The sequence below is a fragment of the Odocoileus virginianus genome, chromosome 5 (genome assembly GCF_023699985.2).
Source record: "Odocoileus virginianus isolate 20LAN1187 ecotype Illinois chromosome 5, Ovbor_1.2, whole genome shotgun sequence".
Taxonomy (NCBI): domain Eukaryota; kingdom Metazoa; phylum Chordata; class Mammalia; order Artiodactyla; family Cervidae; genus Odocoileus; species Odocoileus virginianus.
This window is the reverse complement of record NC_069678.1, coordinates 22,813,592-22,832,431: the sequence shown is the minus strand read 5'-3', so window position 1 is coordinate 22,832,431 and position 18,840 is coordinate 22,813,592. Positions and strand designations below refer to the sequence as shown.

The window sequence follows — 18,840 nt, the reverse complement described above, 5'->3', positions numbered from 1 at the left end:
GACATCTGCTTTGGGTCTTGGAGCGTCTTTTAAAACAAAGGTTAGCAAGTTTTTCTGTAATGGGCCAGACAGTAAATTCTTTATGCTTGTGACTCTACTGTCTGTTTCAACCATTCAACTCCATCATTGTAGTGTGAGACCAGCCACGGACAGTCATCAAATGAGACAATTGTGTTCCGGTACAGTTTTATTAGGGACACCGAAATTTAAATTTCGTTACACATCATGAAATATTATTCTCGTTTTGAGCTTATGAAATTTTTAAAAATGTAAAAATCATTCTTAGTTTGCAAGCCTTACAAAAAGTGAGCTGGAGCGGGCCATGGCTAGAGCGGACGGGCCCTTGGCTTGCACTTTTCAGCAGTTCAGTCATTGAGTGGTGCCACTGGGCGCTAAACTCATTGGAGTGGTTTCTGTGCCGCCCTGCAGTAACTGGGTGCCAACAGGATCTGGCCCCTGGGGTCCCATGGGCCATGGGGCCATCTGAGTGCTTGACCCCTTGTTAAAGTTTGAGGGATTATCTGTGGGAGACACTCTAAATTTTACCCTTTTCCTAACTGAGCTGAGAACCTTGTTCTCACTGAAATGTATCTCTGGGTTCTAACAAATCGAGGTGTTAGCATATCTGAACAGTTCAGGAGTGCCATGGTATCCAATGTCCTCGTTGATAACAAGAATTTCACCTGGGCATCTTTAAACAATATACCTGTTAATGCACCAAAAATATGATGGGTTTAATGACAAAGTGATTTGTATTTGGGCTTTTCCTGGTGGCTCAGATGGTAAAGAATCTGCCTGCAATATGGGAGACCTAGGTTTGATCCCTTGATCGGGAAGGTCCCCTGGAGAAGGGAATGGCTACCCACTCCAGTATTCTCGCCTGGAGAATTCCATGGACAGAGGAGCCTGGTGGGCTACAGTCCATGGTGTTGCAAAGCGTGATTTTTATGTGATTTTCCAGGAACTCAACCCTTTTTAAAAGCAAGCTGCACTGTACTGTAACTTACATTAAATGTGTGGTCTTATTTGTTTTGTGAGTATTGAAATCTACAAGTTGGACATTTAGAAGGAGATAGTATGAATATGAAGAACTTTGAAGGATTTAAAAGATTTTTTGGTAGAAGAAAAGTTTTGAGTCAGCAGTATTACTGTTGGGGTTACAAAAGGCAGAGTTAAGGATCTGTATTTTCTTTGCTGCACATAAAGAAAGTCTGGAAGGATACAGAAGAACCAAATATCTGGTGGATGTTGGGGAGAACTGTGGGAGGGGGTGCCGGGGGCAAGTTTCCTGCATCCATTTTTATTCCCTGGTGTTTGAGCCGCGTAAGCCTCTGTCTTTCCCAGCCTCCCTCCTTACGGGTTAGCAGGGCCTGACTTGGTCAGGCTCTGATACATGGAGCCCCGTAGGACACAGATGTGTGTGTTTTCAGTGAAGGAGGCAGGCATCTAAGGAAAAGTTGGTCATATTGTGTGATAAATGCTAATCAGCCTGTGAATTTACCCAGAGGAAGTGCTAGTTACCTGTCTGAGAGCATCAGAGGTAGATACTCAACACACCAGAGAAGGAAGAGGAGGGGGTTACTCCTGACTGAGGACACAGCCTGCACCCAAGCGCAGGGATGGACTAGGGTGATGTCTGGGTCATGTCTGAGGTGCAGAGAGAGTTAGTGCATGGAGTTGAGTGGGAGAGCAGAGAAAACAGCAGGGGAGAGGGGAAGACAATGCTAGAAAAGTCAGTGGGGAACCGTCTGTGAGAAGAAGAAAGTGAGACTTTTCTTGGGATGGAGGATCTATCAGAGGACCCCACGTGTTGGTCTAAACACCAGTGATGATGACGTGGGGCAGCAGCTGAAGACCAGGGGTGCCCCCATCTGGGAGGGGAGAGGTGAGACCCACTGAGCCTGGGCTGGGGGGTCCCTTCCTTCCAGGGCTGACTTGTCATGACGAGGTCAGTGTTTCTTCTCTTTGTACGATCACCAGCCCTGTCCAGCTGAGGTTCCACCAGGTGCGTGTGGAACCCTCTCATTAATGCCCTACCATCTCGGGAAAGAAGAAATGCTACCTGCCCTGCTGCTCTGGGGAGAAGACGCAGCTCCGAGGGCAGTCGCTTGCTTGTGCCTGGGAGTGAATCAGTGATGAAACCAGAGTCCTCTACCCAGTGGGAAGACAGATGAGACGCTGAAGAAACTCCAAACTCTGATGGCTGTGCTCCGCCCTCCCCACCCTGCCCAGATGTTCTGGGAGACTCTGGCTGAACTCTGGGGCACACCCATCTGCGTTCCTGGCAAGCATGGCAGCCGGGAGTTTGCACTACCTGGCTCTGAGCTGCTGCTGGCCCAGAACCAGGATGGGGTAGCTTAGTCCTTGGGAAGACTCCGGGTTGCTTGGGATGGGTGCAGTACCTTCGGGTGGGTGCCCTGTTGTTGCTGCAAGAATCCGAGGCAAAAGTTTGGTTCATGAAACTTGGCAGCTCCAAAGAGGGGCAGTGCATTTTTCAGGCTGACGTTTAGGGCGGGTCTCCCTCTACTAGCATATGAAATCAATGAGATAATGAATGTGCAAACATCTTGAAAAGTCACCAAACTTCTTGTTGCACCCCATCCAGCTGCTTTTTCTGCTGCATTTCCCACTTCTGTTTCAACATTACCACACATTTCGTTTACTTTTCTCCTTCCTTCCTCCTCACCTCACAACTAAACAGATGCTGAGCTTTTTGGACTTGGTTTCTGAGAAGTCTTTTTCGCTCATCCTGCTTGATTTCATGTCTGCTGTCCCTGCCCTGGTCCAGGCCCTGGACTTCTTATACCAGAGTAGTAAAGTTTATCTAGTCTACCTTCACTTTCTTCTGCTTTTTGTATTTAGCTACGCCACCCTGCATGTGGAATGTGGGATCTTAGTTCTCCAGCCACGGATCGAACCCACACCACTGCACTGGAAGCACCGTGACTTAATCACTGCCCTGCGGGGGAAGCCCCTGTTTTGCCTTTGAATTATCAGCCACACTGCTACCAGATTTAGTCATCTTAGACCATATGCCTAAATATTTCACTCCTCCAGTCTCAGACTTTCAAAGGCTTTCTATTACCTCCAGAGTAATAAATTCTAATGTGCAGTATTCAGCCCTCCTGGCTTGCCTCACTTCCTTGGTTCACAGAGATCCTCCAACAACTCACCTTGGCTTTTTGCCCTTTGTGCGCTCACTCAGTCTGCCTGGAATGCCTTCACTTTCAGTAACCTCCTGAATACTGCCCCCCCCCCGCCCCCCACCATCCTCCAAGTTTCAAAAAGGATTGCAGATAAATTATTTATGGGATAAGAAAAGTGGAAGTGAATATATTTCAGATGCATCAAGGAATCTCTTTAATGATCTCATTAATGTATTCATGTAGCAAATATTCATTTTGTGCAAGAAATGCTGAAGATTAGGGTGGAATGGTTGACTATTTACCTACTTGTGTGCAGAGATCTAGAGCTATAAGGACTGCTTACATAAACAAACCCACCATCACAACTCTAATACTGGTGCAAAAATATCTGTAGAGTGGCTATTTCCCTTTTTGCTCTAGCTACCAGGAAACTCAAAGACAAATTTGACTTGCAATCACAGTATTCATTTGCTCATTCAAACATGCATACATAAAAGTTGCCAAAAAAGTATTCAGAACAATGTTAGCTCAAACTAGGTGAGCAAGACATAGACATAGCTCCTGCCCTCAAGAGGTGACTATTAACTCATATTTAGCATATCTGCATTATTTCTCTATTCCTGATCTTATAGTTCTATTTTATCATTATCTACCTTCAGTTTTATGTTAAGTTCTTTTAGGAAGAAGAGAGATACAGTCAATATATAAAAGTAAAAATGTTCCAGCACTATTAGTGAGGTCACAAATTTGATTTCTATTGCCATGAGTTACATAGTTTGGTTCTTTTATTACAGACTTTCTCCTAAAGCCAACTAGACATATAAATACAAATGATACACAGTTAGATGAGATCAGAGCAGTTTTCTAGGGCTTTACTTTCTGTTTCACCTTGTAAACTCAGAATGACATTTAACATCTATTGTGATCAAAAGATTCAGTCAGTTCAGTTTAGTTGTTCAGTCGAATCTGACTCTTTGTGACCCCCATGGACTGCAGCACGGAGGCCTCCCTGTCCATCACCAACTCCCGGAGCTTATTCAAACTCATGTCCATTGAGTCGGTGATGCCATCCAACCATCTCATCCTCTGTTGTCCCCTTCTCTTCCTGCCTTCAATTTTTCCCAGCATCAGGGTCTTTTCCAATAAGTCATTTCTTCACATTGGGTGGCCAAAGTATTAGAGTTTCAGTTTCAGCATCAGTCTTTCCAATGAATATTGAGGACTGATTTCCTTTAGGATTGACTGGTTGGATCTCCTTGCAGTCCAAGGGACTCTCAAGAGTCTACTTCAACACCACAATTCAAAAGCATCAAGTCTTTGACACTCAGCTTTCTTTGCGGTCCAACTCTCACATCCACACATGACCACTAGGAAAACCATAACTTTGACTAGATGGGCCTTTGTTGGCAAAGTAATGTCTCTGCTTTTTAATTTGCTGTCTATCAGGTTTGTCATAGCTTTTTTTCCCAAGGAGCAAGCGTCTTTTAATTTCATGGCTGCAATCACTATCTGCAGTGATTTTGGAGCCCAGAAAAATAAAGTCAGCCACTGTTTCCATTGTTTCCCCATCTATTTACCATGAAGTGATGAGACTGGATGCCATGATCTCAGTTTTCTGAATGCTGAGCTTTAAACCAGCTTTTTCACTCTCCTCTTTCCCTTTCATCAAGAGGCTCTTTAGTTCCTCTTTGCTTTCTGCCATAAGGGTGGTGTCATCTGCATATCTGAGGTTATTGATTAACCTCAAGATTAGAAGATTAACCCTGCATCATTATTTTGGGGATGATTTGCTTTTCTGTTTCCTGTACATAATTGAAATTCCATTTCAATATTGATAGTATTCATATGTGACCTAAAAACTTTTTTGGAAATACATGGGATATGTTATGTAAATAAATTAACAACTGACAATATTAATAGTATTAAACAGGGTATATTTCTCATAAGAAATGAGAAGGTGTGTAGGTTAAGGAGTAGGGGCCTCCTGAGTATTCTGGCAGCAGCCACTCTGGTTTCATATTCTTGAAGGATGAAGATGCCGATAGGGGCCGTTCCTTCCTGAAAATCGCTGTAAGTAATGGTGGGCTTGCTCCTGGGCTGGCGCAGGTGGTCTCTGCACCTGCTCAGCGCACAGCTGCCGCTGGGTACCACCTGTCCGGGGCGCTGCAGAGAGCTTAACCAGCCCCCCAATTGTTCCCCTGAATGCAGGGCCCTCCTCCTAACCCACATAGGGGAGATGGGCAGAGGAACCCAGCCCGGGATGGTAACAGACTGTCTCTTCACAGGTCCCTCTCTGTTTAGATGCCTGGGGAGTTTGCTCCTCATGCCCACCGCTCCGCATCCAGGTTCCTGGTGCCTAGCGTGAAGTGCCACCTGTACATGTCAAGAGGGGGCTTGTCAGAGCCCAGAAATGAGAGGCTTGTGCAGAAGTCTGCAGTATGCGGACTTGTTTAGGAGATGTGGGACTGTTCCAAAAGAAACTCCTTCTCAGATTGTACGTGGAACCTAGAGCCAGTCAGCCCTTGAACTTCACTCAGTGCCAAGACTGTCTTCAATTAGGTATTCTGTCCAGTGTAATTCCAGTCACATTCTCTGGATACCACTGCCTGAGGCACTAGGGCCACAGGTGTAATAAAACAGTCCTCGGGGTGCTATTGTCTGATGGTGATGACGATGGTGATGACGACGATGATGGTGGTGGCCAGGGTGCTGGCAACTGAAATTCATCTTACTATGTGCCTATCACTGTGGTAAGTGTTTCGTATGTATTTTTCATTTAACACACAGAGAAACAACTCGATTATTACAACAGTTTATTAAATGGGGAAACTAAGGGTTGGAGAGATAAAGAAACTTGCCCAAGGTTCATCCTAAGTGGCAGAATTAAGCTCAACCTTAAGTCTACGTGACCCCAGGACCCACTCTGTAACTGCCTTGCATCTCAGGCAGAGAGCACAACCTACCCCAAGCACAGGAATCTCTCAATTACCAGTGACAACTACGGTCATTAGACACATGCACTCTGCCTAAATGCTGGTGCGGCTCCTGTTTGCTCATGTGACCAGGGCAAGGTGAAAGTAATTTTCCTTGAGAAACTATGTCTGCTCATTCATGGGGAGGTTAGAGTGAGATAGAAACATCACGTGACCCAGATCCATCATCTCTACTAACTCTTGAGGAATATTTTATTCCTCTCCTTGTAGAGGTAACGAAACTGGAAAATGGAGAGATTGGGTGATTTAAGATTAAACCATTTATAAATCTGAACTCGGGCCTCTCTGTTCCCAAAGTCCAGGTATGTTCTTTCCAGTTCACCCAGTTAGGCCATGGAATTTACTAGAACTTTAGAGCATAAGCCTCGTGCGGGCACAGGAGAAACACAGATGAATCTGACATGGATCCTTTTCTGAAGGAGCTCACAGTTCAAGACAGAGATAAAGTGGGCATGTAGATGGTTCTATTATAAGATGCAAAGAATGCAATGCTTTAAACGGTGCCTTGCCGGCCTGGATGAGTCTCCTCCGTGTCCAGGGCTGTCCTTGTTATGATGGTGGAAGAACCTGGCTCGGACATCGCCTGATTTCCCTTCTTCTGGAGCTTCTCCCTCTCACCCCAGAAAGCCTGGAGGCACCTGGCTCCTTCGAGAGATGTTCGTGTCCATGCGGGGCCAGGAGGTTCCCGGGAAAAGAACCCGGAGGTCAGGGGAGCATGCGTTTCCAATGTGTCCCCACCGCACTCCTCTCTGGCTGCCCCATCAGCGTCAGCACGTTGCCTTCCCTGTCTAGGCAGTAATGTGTCTGCTCTTTTTCCTCTTGCTTGAAATGCGCTTTGACATTTTTTAACAAATAACACAATTTTCCCTTTGTGTTTCCCTTAATAAAACACAGAAATGAGAGCAAGAAAAGGAAAGTAAAAAAATATGTTCCTGTCACCTCCACTCTGTAGCCGGACGTCCTTCTCCCTCGCTTTCTGCCTCCCTCTCACCAAGCACCGGTCCACCCCCTCTCCCAATCTCAGCCACAAGGATTCAGGAGTATGGTGGTGCCGATCTCTTTTTTTGGCCATAGAAAGGCCGTAGCTCCGCAACTGGTCTGAATGTCTCAACCCCACCTTCTGCAGACTACTGCTTGACTGGAGACAGATAATGGGAGAGGACTTGAACGGGATCTGGTCACCTCCCACTGAAAGATGTACCCCCGGTTACAAGGCTCCCGGGCACCCTCTTGGAGCCCCATGGAGACGCCTCATTCACTGGCTTTTGTCTGCCCTGGGTTTCCCTGATAGCTCAGTTGGTAAAAGAATCCGCCTGCAATGCAGGAGGACACCCTGGTTTGATCCCTGGGTTGGGAAGATCCCCTGGAGAAGGGAAAGGCTCCCCGCTCCAGTATTCTGGCCTGGAGAATTCCGTGGGCTGTATAGCCCATGGGGTTGCAAAGAGTCGGACACGAGTGAGTGACTTTCACTTCCACTTTCACCAGTGACAGCAGCTGGTGGACCAGCCTGGCAATGGCTCCACATTTTCTCCTAAAGCAGACAACTAGGCTTACGACACAGTCTTGAAGTTGCAAAATTTCTGATGTTTGGGACAGCTGCCTATCTCTTACCAGGGATAAGTGTAAGTTTCCACACTTGAGGCCAAACACCAACTGTATAATGGCAATCTGGGAAAGATGTGGCTGATCAGCATCCTGTATGGAATAGGACTGAGCAGTTGAGTCAACAGTGACCAGCCCCTGAAAAGGCTAACAAAAAATCTGACTGTGCTAATGAGTGTTTTATGGCCAGAGAAAGGAGATGAGGCCCGGAACACAGGACCACTGGAAAGTTGCAACAGGTCTGGCTGTCATAATTTATGAGAGATACAGAAAAACTGGAGCAGGTTCTGAGAAAAGTGAATTGGATGCAGAAGACTGCTCTGCCCACATATGACAGATTTTGGAACGAGGATTTGACATTGTGAGTGGCCAGCTCTGAGCAATCAATGGACCAGAGGTGGCAGTTCTAGGGGAAGAAATTTGACCATGTAAATGAAATGGTTGGACCAGATGCGCTTTAAGGTCACTTCCAATTCAAAAGGTCTGTAATCTGGCATGTCTCTTCTAATGCCTGTTTACCCCACTTGGACAAATTATTGGAAAAAAATATTTCTTCCTGATAAAAGGGAGAACCTGGCTTATTTTTCATGAAGAGCTTCTGAATGGTGGCTCTGTGTTTCTTTTTTCATTAAAAAGGTAAAATAAGAGTGTTCGGAAAACACAAGGCAAAAAATGGAAAACACAAGGCAAAAAAGGATGGTTCACAAATAGAAATATGCCCGTTCACTCATTCACATCACTGAGCAGACTAAGGCCACAGGGCAACAATATGGTGTAGGAGTGGGATTCACGATCTCTAATTCATTGGCAGAGGTAAGATAAATCATACAAGAGAAAATTCTGAATAAACACAGTGTATCTTTATTGGTTTGGGTTTCACAGGTGGCTCAGTGGTACAAAATCCACCTAACAGAACAGGCGACTTAGGAGATGTGGGTTCGATCCTTGAGTCAGAAAGACCCCCTGGAGAGATGGCACCCCACTCCAGTATGCTTGCCTGGAGAATCCCATGGACAGAAGAGCCTGGTGGGCTATGGACCGTGGGGTTGCAAAGAGTGGGACACAACTTGGCTACTAAGCACTGCTACTGCTATCTGTATTGATTTAGACACATCACTTAGACATATCAGCTAGTCTACCCGTAGACAGATTCTGCAAAGCACATGGTAAGAATACACTGGTTCTACTGCCCATCCCGTTGTCCAAAGGTAGTCTGTTACATGAACTTTAGACTATGAGGGCTTTACAGACCATATTTAAAAAATACAGCCCCCTCATTTCAGAAGGGAAGCACTGTTGGCCAGAGAAATGAACTGATGCTGCAACCGGCCTAGTGACAGAGCTGGGAATGAAACTGAGGTCCTTTGATTCCTGACCCACTATGTTTGCACCTTTACTGAGGTGCTCCCTCTGCCCACCAAAGGTTGAGTGCATCCCTCATCCATCAATTAATCACTTGTTGATCACATATATGTGCCTAGCTTTGCATCAAGGACCCTATGACTTACAATGTATTATCAGATACATCTGCATCCTGCAGACGCCCAAGAACCATCTGGGGAAAAACATTCCCACCAAATCCTTGGGTAATCTACACTAATCAGGCCACTTTCCAGATACAAGGCCCATTTGAAAAAGTTGGGCCACAGATCCAACTCTGTGGATCTACCCACTTTCAGGATATCCTCTCAAAGAAATATTCTCATCACTAGTTAACATATTTTACAAATTCAAGATCTTTAGTGAAACCAAAACTCTGCTGGGCATTTAAAAATATTCTTTATGATTGTATTTGCCTAACTTTCTTTCTTCCCTAACTTCTATTTTATGTATTATCCTAAGAATCCTTGTAATTCATACACTTTTTTTTTCCACCTCTTCCTCTACATGAGGTGACAAAAAGGACAAAGGACTGGTGTCAGGGGACATGCAGCTAGCCATCTGGGCAACATCAGAGAAATCTCCCAGCCCTGCTAAGCCCTGAAGATTCATCTGAAACAACGGGGAAAACTATTTGTTCTGCCTACCTCACAGGTTTGTTGTAAAGATCAAGCAAAATCATGTGTGTAAAAGGGCCTTGAACAGTGTAAAATAACGTTCAAATGTAAAGTATTAAATTCTTTGCCCTTTTCCCTGGTTCTTCTGAAGTGATACTCAGGGTTTGGCGTGCCCTTATTGGTCTAGTGTACTTAAAGTGGGGTCACTGCTCTTAAACGCACTGGAGCAAGTGCTGCCAGTATTTTTGCTTTAAAAATAAGAAAGCTGTCCTGTCCTTGGAGCAGGTAACAGGAAACAAGCTTGCTCAGCGGCATCTCCTCTGCTCAGGTTCGGCTTGCCAAAATGCGTGGCAATTCCAGTTCACTTCTGTTCGGTTCAGACCTGGGGGGCCCCCAGAGAACCCCACCGAATGGAACCTTCCTGGAGTGCTCAGATGCCCTCTGTGTTCTGTTTTCATCGCCTGTTAACACTGGGATAATGTCTCCACCTCATAGGGTTGTTGTAAAAATTAAATGAGTTAACTCTGCGACCAAGACTAAAACAAAAGAAATATTCGGTTAAGTATTAGCGGTGTCATGATTTTTCTTTCTTAATTAGCATCCACTTGGGGCGCAGAACTGTGCTAACCTCCTGGAATACACAGGAGACACAGTTTCTGCTCCTGCAGGGGTTAAAGTTCTACCACCGGAGGCTAGGGTTAGGAGGTTTAGTGAGTTAACATTCCCCCCACCCCACCCCCAGATGCTTTGCTCCGCTAAGAATGCCCCCTTAGCTGACTTCCTGCGCGCTGGTATTCGGAGCTCGTCGCCTTGGGGTCAGATCCCGTGTAGTCGCTCCCAGGAGCCTGATTCAAGTTCTGGCCTTGGATCCTACGGCATCCGCACACCCCAACCTTGAGCGGTTTTCGAACTGAAACGGTGAACGGCGCTTCCAGCCCAATGGAAGCTGGGAACGTGTGGGGGCCCCGGGTGGCCAAGAAGGGGCTTGAAGAACTCTGAGCTTCAGGGTCCCGCAGCCACGCGCAGCAAACTGCTTCTTGGCCTTGTTCGCGACTCGTGAGGTTTGCGGTGCTCTCGAAGTGGCTGGAGAGCGGCCGCGGAAGCAGCGTGCGGGCGCCGCGGTCCAGGTGGCGGGGAGATCTCAGCGAAAACGTAGCGGGGGCGCGGAGCCGCGGGCGCCGCGGCGTCAGCGCGTCCAGAGGTAGCGGTACACGTGGAGAGGAGGAAACTTTGCGTGCCCGGGAGGGTCGCATCTGCCGAGGAGCTCGCCCGGCGGGGGCCGCGAGGCTGGGCTGAGCCGCGGGGCTGGGAAGGGACGACCGCTGGCCCTCCGCGGGACGCGCTCCCAGCCCCCTCCCTGCGCACCCCACCCCCTTCCCTCCGCCGCGCACGCAGCGCCGCGGTCCCTGTCAGAAGCGGCCGGATCCGCCCCAGCCAAGCAGGGCCCGACTCGCACCCAGGACCCTGGGCCTCCGCCTCCGCTCTAGCCTGGGAGAAGCATCGGGCCCTCCTCTCCTCCCGAGGAGGACGCGGGCGGGCAGGACGTCCCAGCAAGGCCGGCCGCCCGCGGCCACGTCCCGGCCCGGCCCGGGCGCGCCGAGGAGCGGAGCCAGGGGCCGGCGCTCGCTCCGGCTCCCTCCCGGGCGCGCCGGAGCCGGGGGCGGCCGCTCCGGCTGGAGCCTCGAGGGCCTGCGCCTCCCCCGGCCGAAGCTTCCCGCAGCGCTCGGCAACTTCTTTTGGCTCCTGCCACGGGGAGCGAGTTCACCCATCAGGTAAGGAAGGCTGCCTGTTCCTAGGCTCCAGCTCGGGCGGGCGTGTTTCTGAAAGTTGATTTGAAATGCATCCAAGAGTGAGCAGGGCCAGCCGCGCTCCTCCCCGAGGCGACTTCTTCGCTTCTGCAGACATTCCCGGCACCGGCCGACCGGCGGGCGGACCTCCCTGCGCGCCCCGCGCGCCCCTGGCAGATCCCAGCGCCCCGAGTCTGGGAGCTGGCGGGACGCTCTCCGGATCGCTCGCTCTGCCCCTTCTCGGCCGGGGCAGGTGAGGGACGCAACGCTGCGGGTCCCGGCGCGGGCTGTAGATCTCATAGTTCCGCGTGCCTGGGCTCGGCCCCGCGAGGGAAAATACCCACTTCTTTTTTCTCTTACACTAGTAGCTGGGTTCCCGCCGAGGCATCCTAGGGCCCTGACTGGTATAGGTTGGGGCGGAGTCGAACTCGGGGTGGGGAAACCTGGGGCTGGGGACCTGGCGAGGGGGTGGGGGACAGGGGCAGGAGAAACGCAGTTGGGGGGCGGAGGCCTAAGTACTTAACGCGTTGGCTTCGAATGAAATCAGATCAGTCCGAGCAGTTCGCTGTGACTGCTTTCTCTCCTCCTAGCCCACGTTTCTCTTGGCTGAATTCTACCCTCGCAGCTCGTTCTGGTCACCCTGGACACTCCCTCCGTCCTTTCCCAAGAGTGTGGCGGCTTGCGTGTGCCGCGTCCTAGGGGTTCAGACGCCCAAAGCGTCGTTTCCTCTCTTCTGCAGGTCCACCCCGCGCGGCCCGAACATGCTGGACGGCCTGAAGATGGAGGAGAACTTCCAAAGCGCCATCGAAACGTCGGCCTCCTTCTCCTCGCTGCTGGGTGAGTGTTCAGGCCTTGCGCCGCGGGCGCACCGTCTTTCCGCCAGGCCCCAGCTCTGGCGTCCAGCTCTCTGGGACACAGCAGTAGGGGAGCTAGCGCCCCGCTTCGCGCACTCAGTTGAGCTCACTCCCTATCTGTCAGAACCTGTGGGTCCTCCCCACCCTAAACCGACCAGCCGCCCCAGGCCTCTTGGGCCGGGCACCGAACTCCCTGGAGCCGAGAGGGGCGGGCGAGCTTGCTCGCGGGCGTTTGAATGGCAAGTGATTAAAAATACCCAAGGCTGGATTTTTAATCATAGAGCTGATCGACATCTCATAAATGCCGCCCTCTTTTCCGAGACTTAGCGATGCGCACACAAACCCGAGGTCTGGAGCACCCAAGTTCGAGACGGCTTCTCGCCTCCAACTCCAGCCCCAGTCTCAGCCTCGAGCACCGCCAAGAGGCTTTTCCGGGCGGGTGGGCAGCGCATCGCGGGGATTAGCCCGCGCGGCGGGGCCCTAGCCTCGGCTTTAATTAACTGGTGCCGGATCTCTCGTCTCGCGGGTCCCGCTCCCTCCTGGGTCTCCCCAGTCCCTTCGCAGTGACTGCGGAGGAGCGGCGAACCCCGGGCCTCAACCCAGACGCGGGTCAAACCGAACCGGAGCCAAGGATTCTCACTCCCACCTCGCCGCCCTCGATGCTTTTCAAGTTTGGTGAATGGGTGTTTTAATTTTTTTTAGTGGGGGAGCGGGGTTTCGTTTTGTCATTTAAACCCCTTGCCTCTTTTCCTAACTCGGAACAGCTAGAGCGGGGTGTAGGCGGAGGATGAGACAGTTCGGCGGGAGAAACCGGACTGAGGGAGGAAATCCTCCCCCCACCCCGCCCCCCCACTCCCCAGACGAAACGAAATCGCGTGCACCGCGTTCCCCTCTTTGAACCGCCGTGTCGGAAACTTCCCGACTCCATACAGCCTCGGAAGAGCCAGAGGGTCAGAGCTGGCCCGGACCTAGCGCAGGGCGCGCTCGAACGTCTGGGGTTCAGCGGGCATCGCGGCCAGGCCGGGGCGCCCTGCCCGTCTCAGGTCCGCTCTCTGCGCCCGGGGTCGCGGCCCTAGACGCCGAGACAGGGCAGAAAACCATAGGAAATACTTTAAAGAGCCCACTACTTCTAGCACTGCCTGCCTGAATCCCAAGGTGACTGGCCCCGCTCCTGAGCCGATAGCTGTGTCTTCTAAGGGGAAAGGGGCCGAGTGTAGCAGGGAAACTTGGAAGCGTCAGGCCCTTGGGACGTCTCTCGCAAAAGTATTGTTACTGGGGGACAAAGCATCTCCAAATAGCTGCGAAACGTGCCGACAGTGACCGAGGTGGCCGAACACCCCACAACCCTAAAAAATAAAAAGCCCTCCCAACCCGCACCCGAAAACTAAAGGAACAAAACTGCCGCGAGTGCAGAGGTTAGGATTGAGAAGAGTCCTTTTCCCTCTGAGTCGGTTTGGGTTCGGTTTAGCCCTCTTTCGTGACTGCTGAGCTCGCCTGATTCCAGGAACACTGGCTGGACACTGCAGTGTCTTGGAGTCCTGCTTCTTTCCTCCCCAGCCCACCCTCCCGCCCCGCCCTTCTCTCCGTTTTGATGTTTTTTAATTATGGAAAAACCCATCTGCAATTTGCAGGCCATCCAGCACTTTGGGGCTCATTGGTTTGAACAATACCGTTTGCCTAGGGCGGGAATGGTATTTTCTTGCAGGCACGGGACTTTTTAGTAAGCAAAGAAAATGTATAAAGTTTTTCTCCAAATAAATAGAACAAAATTGCATTTTAGCAAAGGACAAAACCAAACAACAGAAAAATTATTTTTACACACTCATAGTTTTAATCATAGACAGTGCAGACAAGCATAGTGAATTATTTGATGATTAGCTGATTAACCTGGGAGCACAAATCTATTTGTAGGCTGGTTTTTACATGAGGTGTGCAGGATTGTGCATACCTGGATAGGTTTGATAATTAAAGGCAACTTATTGATTTCTGCCCCTCCCCAGGTAGAATTTAAAACCTTCCCACATAGTCCCTGTTTATCAGAAACGCTATTTGGTTTTGTTTGTTGTACTCTCCCAATCTCAGCTTGGATGTTTAGCAGGGGGCTTTCCGGGGTGGGGCCCGCGGGGGTGATCCGTGAGTGTGGAGTGATGGATCTGTGGCGGTGCGGGCCGGGTTTGGGGGGGATGCTGGGCCAGCGCGGCTCATCGGTGGACGTCTGTTGCTGCTGTAGGCAGAGCGGTGAGCCCGAAGTCTGTCTGCGAGGGCTGTCAGCGGGTCATCTCGGATAGGTTTCTGCTGCGGCTCAACGACAGCTTCTGGCATGAGCAGTGCGTGCAGTGCGCCTCCTGCAAAGAGCCCTTGGAGACGACATGCTTCTACCGGGACAAGAAGCTCTACTGCAAGTTTGACTACGAGAAGTAAGTGCCGGCGCCGCGGATCGCTCCCCACACTGCCTCGGGGGGCGCGGGGGACCCTGTCCTCCTTACCCCTCACCCGCTTCTGGAAGGTGCAGGACGCGCCCGCGTGCCCAGATACGCAGGTGCCATCCTGGAAGCGTCCCGGGGCAGCGGAGGCCTGCGCCGACGCGCGCAGCAGTGCCCGGGGCCCCACAGCAGCGCCGAGGGACGGCTTTCTCTGCAGTCTACTTGTCCAGTTTTCTGGGCCTGGCCATCCCCCCGAGGACACTCCACTGTGGACACTCGCACCCCATCCCACCGGCCTTGCCTCTCCCTTCCCCGCTTCCCTGGGGTGCCCTGCGGGGGTGGCGCGGAGCTGCCCGTGGCCCGCCTCTGCTCTCCGGCTCCCTCTCCTCCGCGCCCACCTGTCTGTGCCTTCCAGGCGCTTCTGCGGAGCGCTGAGGCTGTACCGCACAGCTTGCATGCCCTGTGCTCCTTCCTTCCTTGACTTTGTCCACTGGGGTCCCCGACAGATTGCGCTTCAGGCACAGCGCGGTTGCTCCTCTGAACTCCGACGCTACGCACACCCCGCTGGCCTTTTCGCTCCCCGTCTTCTCCCCACCCCTTACACCGTTTTCTCCAAAACCCTGGGCCACACGGGCAGCTAGACCACGTCGTCCATCCTCCGCCTCCTTCCTAACTCCTGTCTGGGGGTGCGTTTCTGCCGCGCGGCAGGTTCCACAGGAACCCGTCTTGCCCGGTCGACTTGAACGTTCCGGTGTGTAATGAGGAGAGTTAGGAGCCAGGTATTGAGGGAAGTGGACAATTTCAGTTCTAGCTCTCCATAATGTCTGAAGCCTGGATGACGCTGGGGAATGGGAATTTGAAGGATTTGCTGGCTCCGGCCAGGCCCGCCGGCTAAGCAGAGGGTGAGGTGGGGAGGCACTGCTTTTCCGGGTCAAAAATGGCGAAATAATGGGGACACCGACTTCACAGAGGCGTGGGGGTATTGAAGCAAAGAAAAATGGCTGAAACGGAGGCCTCTGTTTTTGTACGCCGGACTGGTGTAAGTGACGGGGTGCCCTGGGGGAACGCGCAGGAAAATTCCGCATTTGTCACTGGTGAATAAAAGGGACAGCAGTATATGAGGAAAATCAAGGGAGGTTTAGTGTTCATGAAAAACAGTTCCTATGATGTTATTAAAAACACACCATGAAATGAGGTGTGGGGGGGAAATCTCAGTATAACACAAAAAAGCTCAGAGAGAGAGAACAGAAATATCTTCTTTTTTTGCCTGGACTCTAAGGTTTACTGGAAACTGACAGAGTCATCAGATCCAGTGACCACACACAAAAATTCTTTATGCTACTCACACTCCTTTGATATAGTATTCCTGCATTTTACCCCCGTGTGGATAGAGTACTGGTCATTTTGCTTTGTTTTGAAAAGATAACTACATTTTTCAGCACATAAAAAATAGAGGTTTGATTTTGAATGAGTTGAGCAATACAGAAATATGGAGAGAAGTGCATCACCATTACCCAAAGTGGTAACTGGTTGTACATTTTTTTAAAAAGACGATGTGCCTGTATCTGTTGTTGATTGTTCATTGCCCTAGTGTCTGAGTGAAAAGTGCAATTTTTAGGTAATTAAGCAAATTTTGCACACACAACTTAAAGTACCACCTTTGGATAAAGCTTCTGTTCACTACCCCCCCCCCCCCCCCATTGCTGTCTGAAAGTTTTGGGATTGTGTAGACCCAATCTTTATCTTTGTGCTTATAGATTACTGAAATGTCCACATCCTTCAGGCACAACACTAGCAAATTCAAAAGTATGGGAGCTTAGGAAAGGATTTAGGTGGTGAATTTCTATTCTGTTTGTGAAAAAAAAATCACGAATCAAAGAAGGCTTACGGGTCAACACAGCTGTCTGGCCAGTCAAATCTTCTTTAAGGAAGTCAGGCTGTGTCAAGAGGAGAAGAAACAGTTGTTGTAAAGTACTTAACACAGCAATGTCCCCTCACTGCAGCCTCCCAGGTTTGGCGCGGTTTGGGGCTGATTAGCCCACTAGGGTCAGTTCTCCCCGCACAAAGCTATTTCTGCAAAGGGAAAATTGCAGGGATCAACTTGCCAGCTGTTGGCCAGAACCAGGAAGATTTTACAGAGTAGTGTGAGCGACATTGTTCAGAGAGATGTTGATGTTGCCATGAGGGTTTTTAATTTTGATTTTAACACGGGTGTCCAAAATGGAGTTGCTTATCTCTTTTGCTCACCATCAGCACTTGTGTGTGCCCAGCGCCCCCATTGTCTTTTAGATTAATTTAATTACGGTTTTTCTCTGCTGTGTCCCATCCACATCCCATTCTTCTTTCAACCAAACCGGGATGTAGTATATTTGGTAGTCTTAATGGCATTAGTCTTCTTGGTAGTTGCTGTAAAACAGGAAGGGTGGGGGGTTGTTTGTTTGTTTGTTTTAAAATTAGGCTCAAGACATTTCCCTTTATTCAGCAAGACATTTCCCTTTATTCAGGCAAGGAACTAGGCTTGGTGATGGGAAAATATTGAGAAAATGTCTCAAAGCCTGCCTTCAGGAGGCTTATAGCCTATATTATCCTAGCTATTGAGTATTTGTTGTAAACCTCTGCTTAGACCATAGGACTAAGTATTGAATGGAAGTTGTCTGGAAGAAATTTATCCTCTGGGGGATGCAATTTAATGTTAAATAATAGTCATAAAACAGACAGCACATTTCCTCTTTAACAAATGCATTTATAGAGATAGTTTTTGCCTTTTTCCTTTGGATCTTTTTAAAAATTTGAGGCCCAGCCAAGACGAACGGAGAGGAAATTAAGATAGAAGTTAAAGCTATAGGACAACACTGGTGGTGAGTTATGGAACAATTCACAGAAATGAACATTCAGGCAGTGCCCTTGTCTCCAGAATAAATGGAGTTCAAATGCTATTTCTGCACATTAAAAAAAAAAACAAACCATATAGCTAATGTGCAGTCTTTAGTGGAGTTCATAAACATATTAACACAGTGGCCTTATCATATTTATGCTAGCCATTTGTATGTGCATTTCTGGCTGTTGGGCACTTTTGCATTTGAATTATGAACTGCCTGTTCATGGTGTCAGACAGCCAGTTAAAAAGTGAAAATTCTACTCTATCAACTAGTTGTTGCATCTTCTTGATGTCAAACACCATATTTGTCTAATTTTAAAAAATTGAATTGACAGTGGCATTTTAGACGTACAACCATCCACTTGAGGACTTCAGGGCATTTTGTTAAATATTTGTCTCATACTTATGACACTCTTAGGAATAATTTATCTTCTCAGCATCCAAAACAAATAAGCATTTAAAGCTGGAGTGTAGAAAACTGATTTATGAATATCCAGAAATTAAGAACTGGAGGTGACCTTTATTGTTCACGACATGGCCATCAACGAAAAATAGCTAGTTCGGTGGGATGATACATGCACAGAATTGCTGAAGGAGCATCATGTCACATAAAACTCAGGATGCTATAGGTGTAGATGCTTAAACGTTGGACTCAACTGTCTTTGACGTTCTTGAAAGCTAGTAAATAACCAGTGTTTTTCAGCTTGGGGAAACTTCTACTTGTATAACTATTGTTCCCTATTTAACTGAGTCCTCTAGGATCTGGTTGGTTTGGAGTTTTCCCTGAATGTGTTCCAGACAAATACTGTAGCTGGACTTAAGTTGGAGACAGAAGAGGCTGCTGATTAACAGGAATGTGGTGATACAATAGAAAATTAAGCCTTCTGGAAGAGATCCCACATTTAAATCAAGTTTATATTGTTTCTTTCATGTGCCTGGCGGCTGTGTGTGTCAGGCAGGGCCCTCTCCCCTCACATGTGAAGTTTATCATCATCCCTTAGATTGTTCTGGACATCCTAGGAGCAGTGTGGGATAGTATTGCTGTCATCAGGGTTCCTCTTATAACATCATAACTCCCCACATGTCAGCAAATCGCAGGTCTTGGGAAACCTTGTCTCAGAGGACCAGTCCATGTTTTCCACCCTTTCTTTTGGAGCAGA

The 18,840-nt window shown here is 49.2% G+C and overlaps 1 protein-coding gene across 1 annotated transcript in view; it reads left to right on the top strand.

Moving 5' to 3' along the window:
* The first annotated feature begins 12,127 nt into the window (after positions 1–12,127).
* The window catches only part of LMX1A (LIM homeobox transcription factor 1 alpha), a 167,634-nt gene continuing 160,921 nt past the window's right edge, over positions 12,128–18,840 (top strand). The window contains exons 1-2 of the mRNA XM_020885237.2: positions 12,128–12,362; positions 14,610–14,796. Of these exons, the coding sequence (XP_020740896.1) occupies positions 12,287–12,362; positions 14,610–14,796 (263 nt within the window). The 5' untranslated portion in view covers positions 12,128–12,286. The remainder of the gene's footprint in view (positions 12,363–14,609; positions 14,797–18,840) is intronic.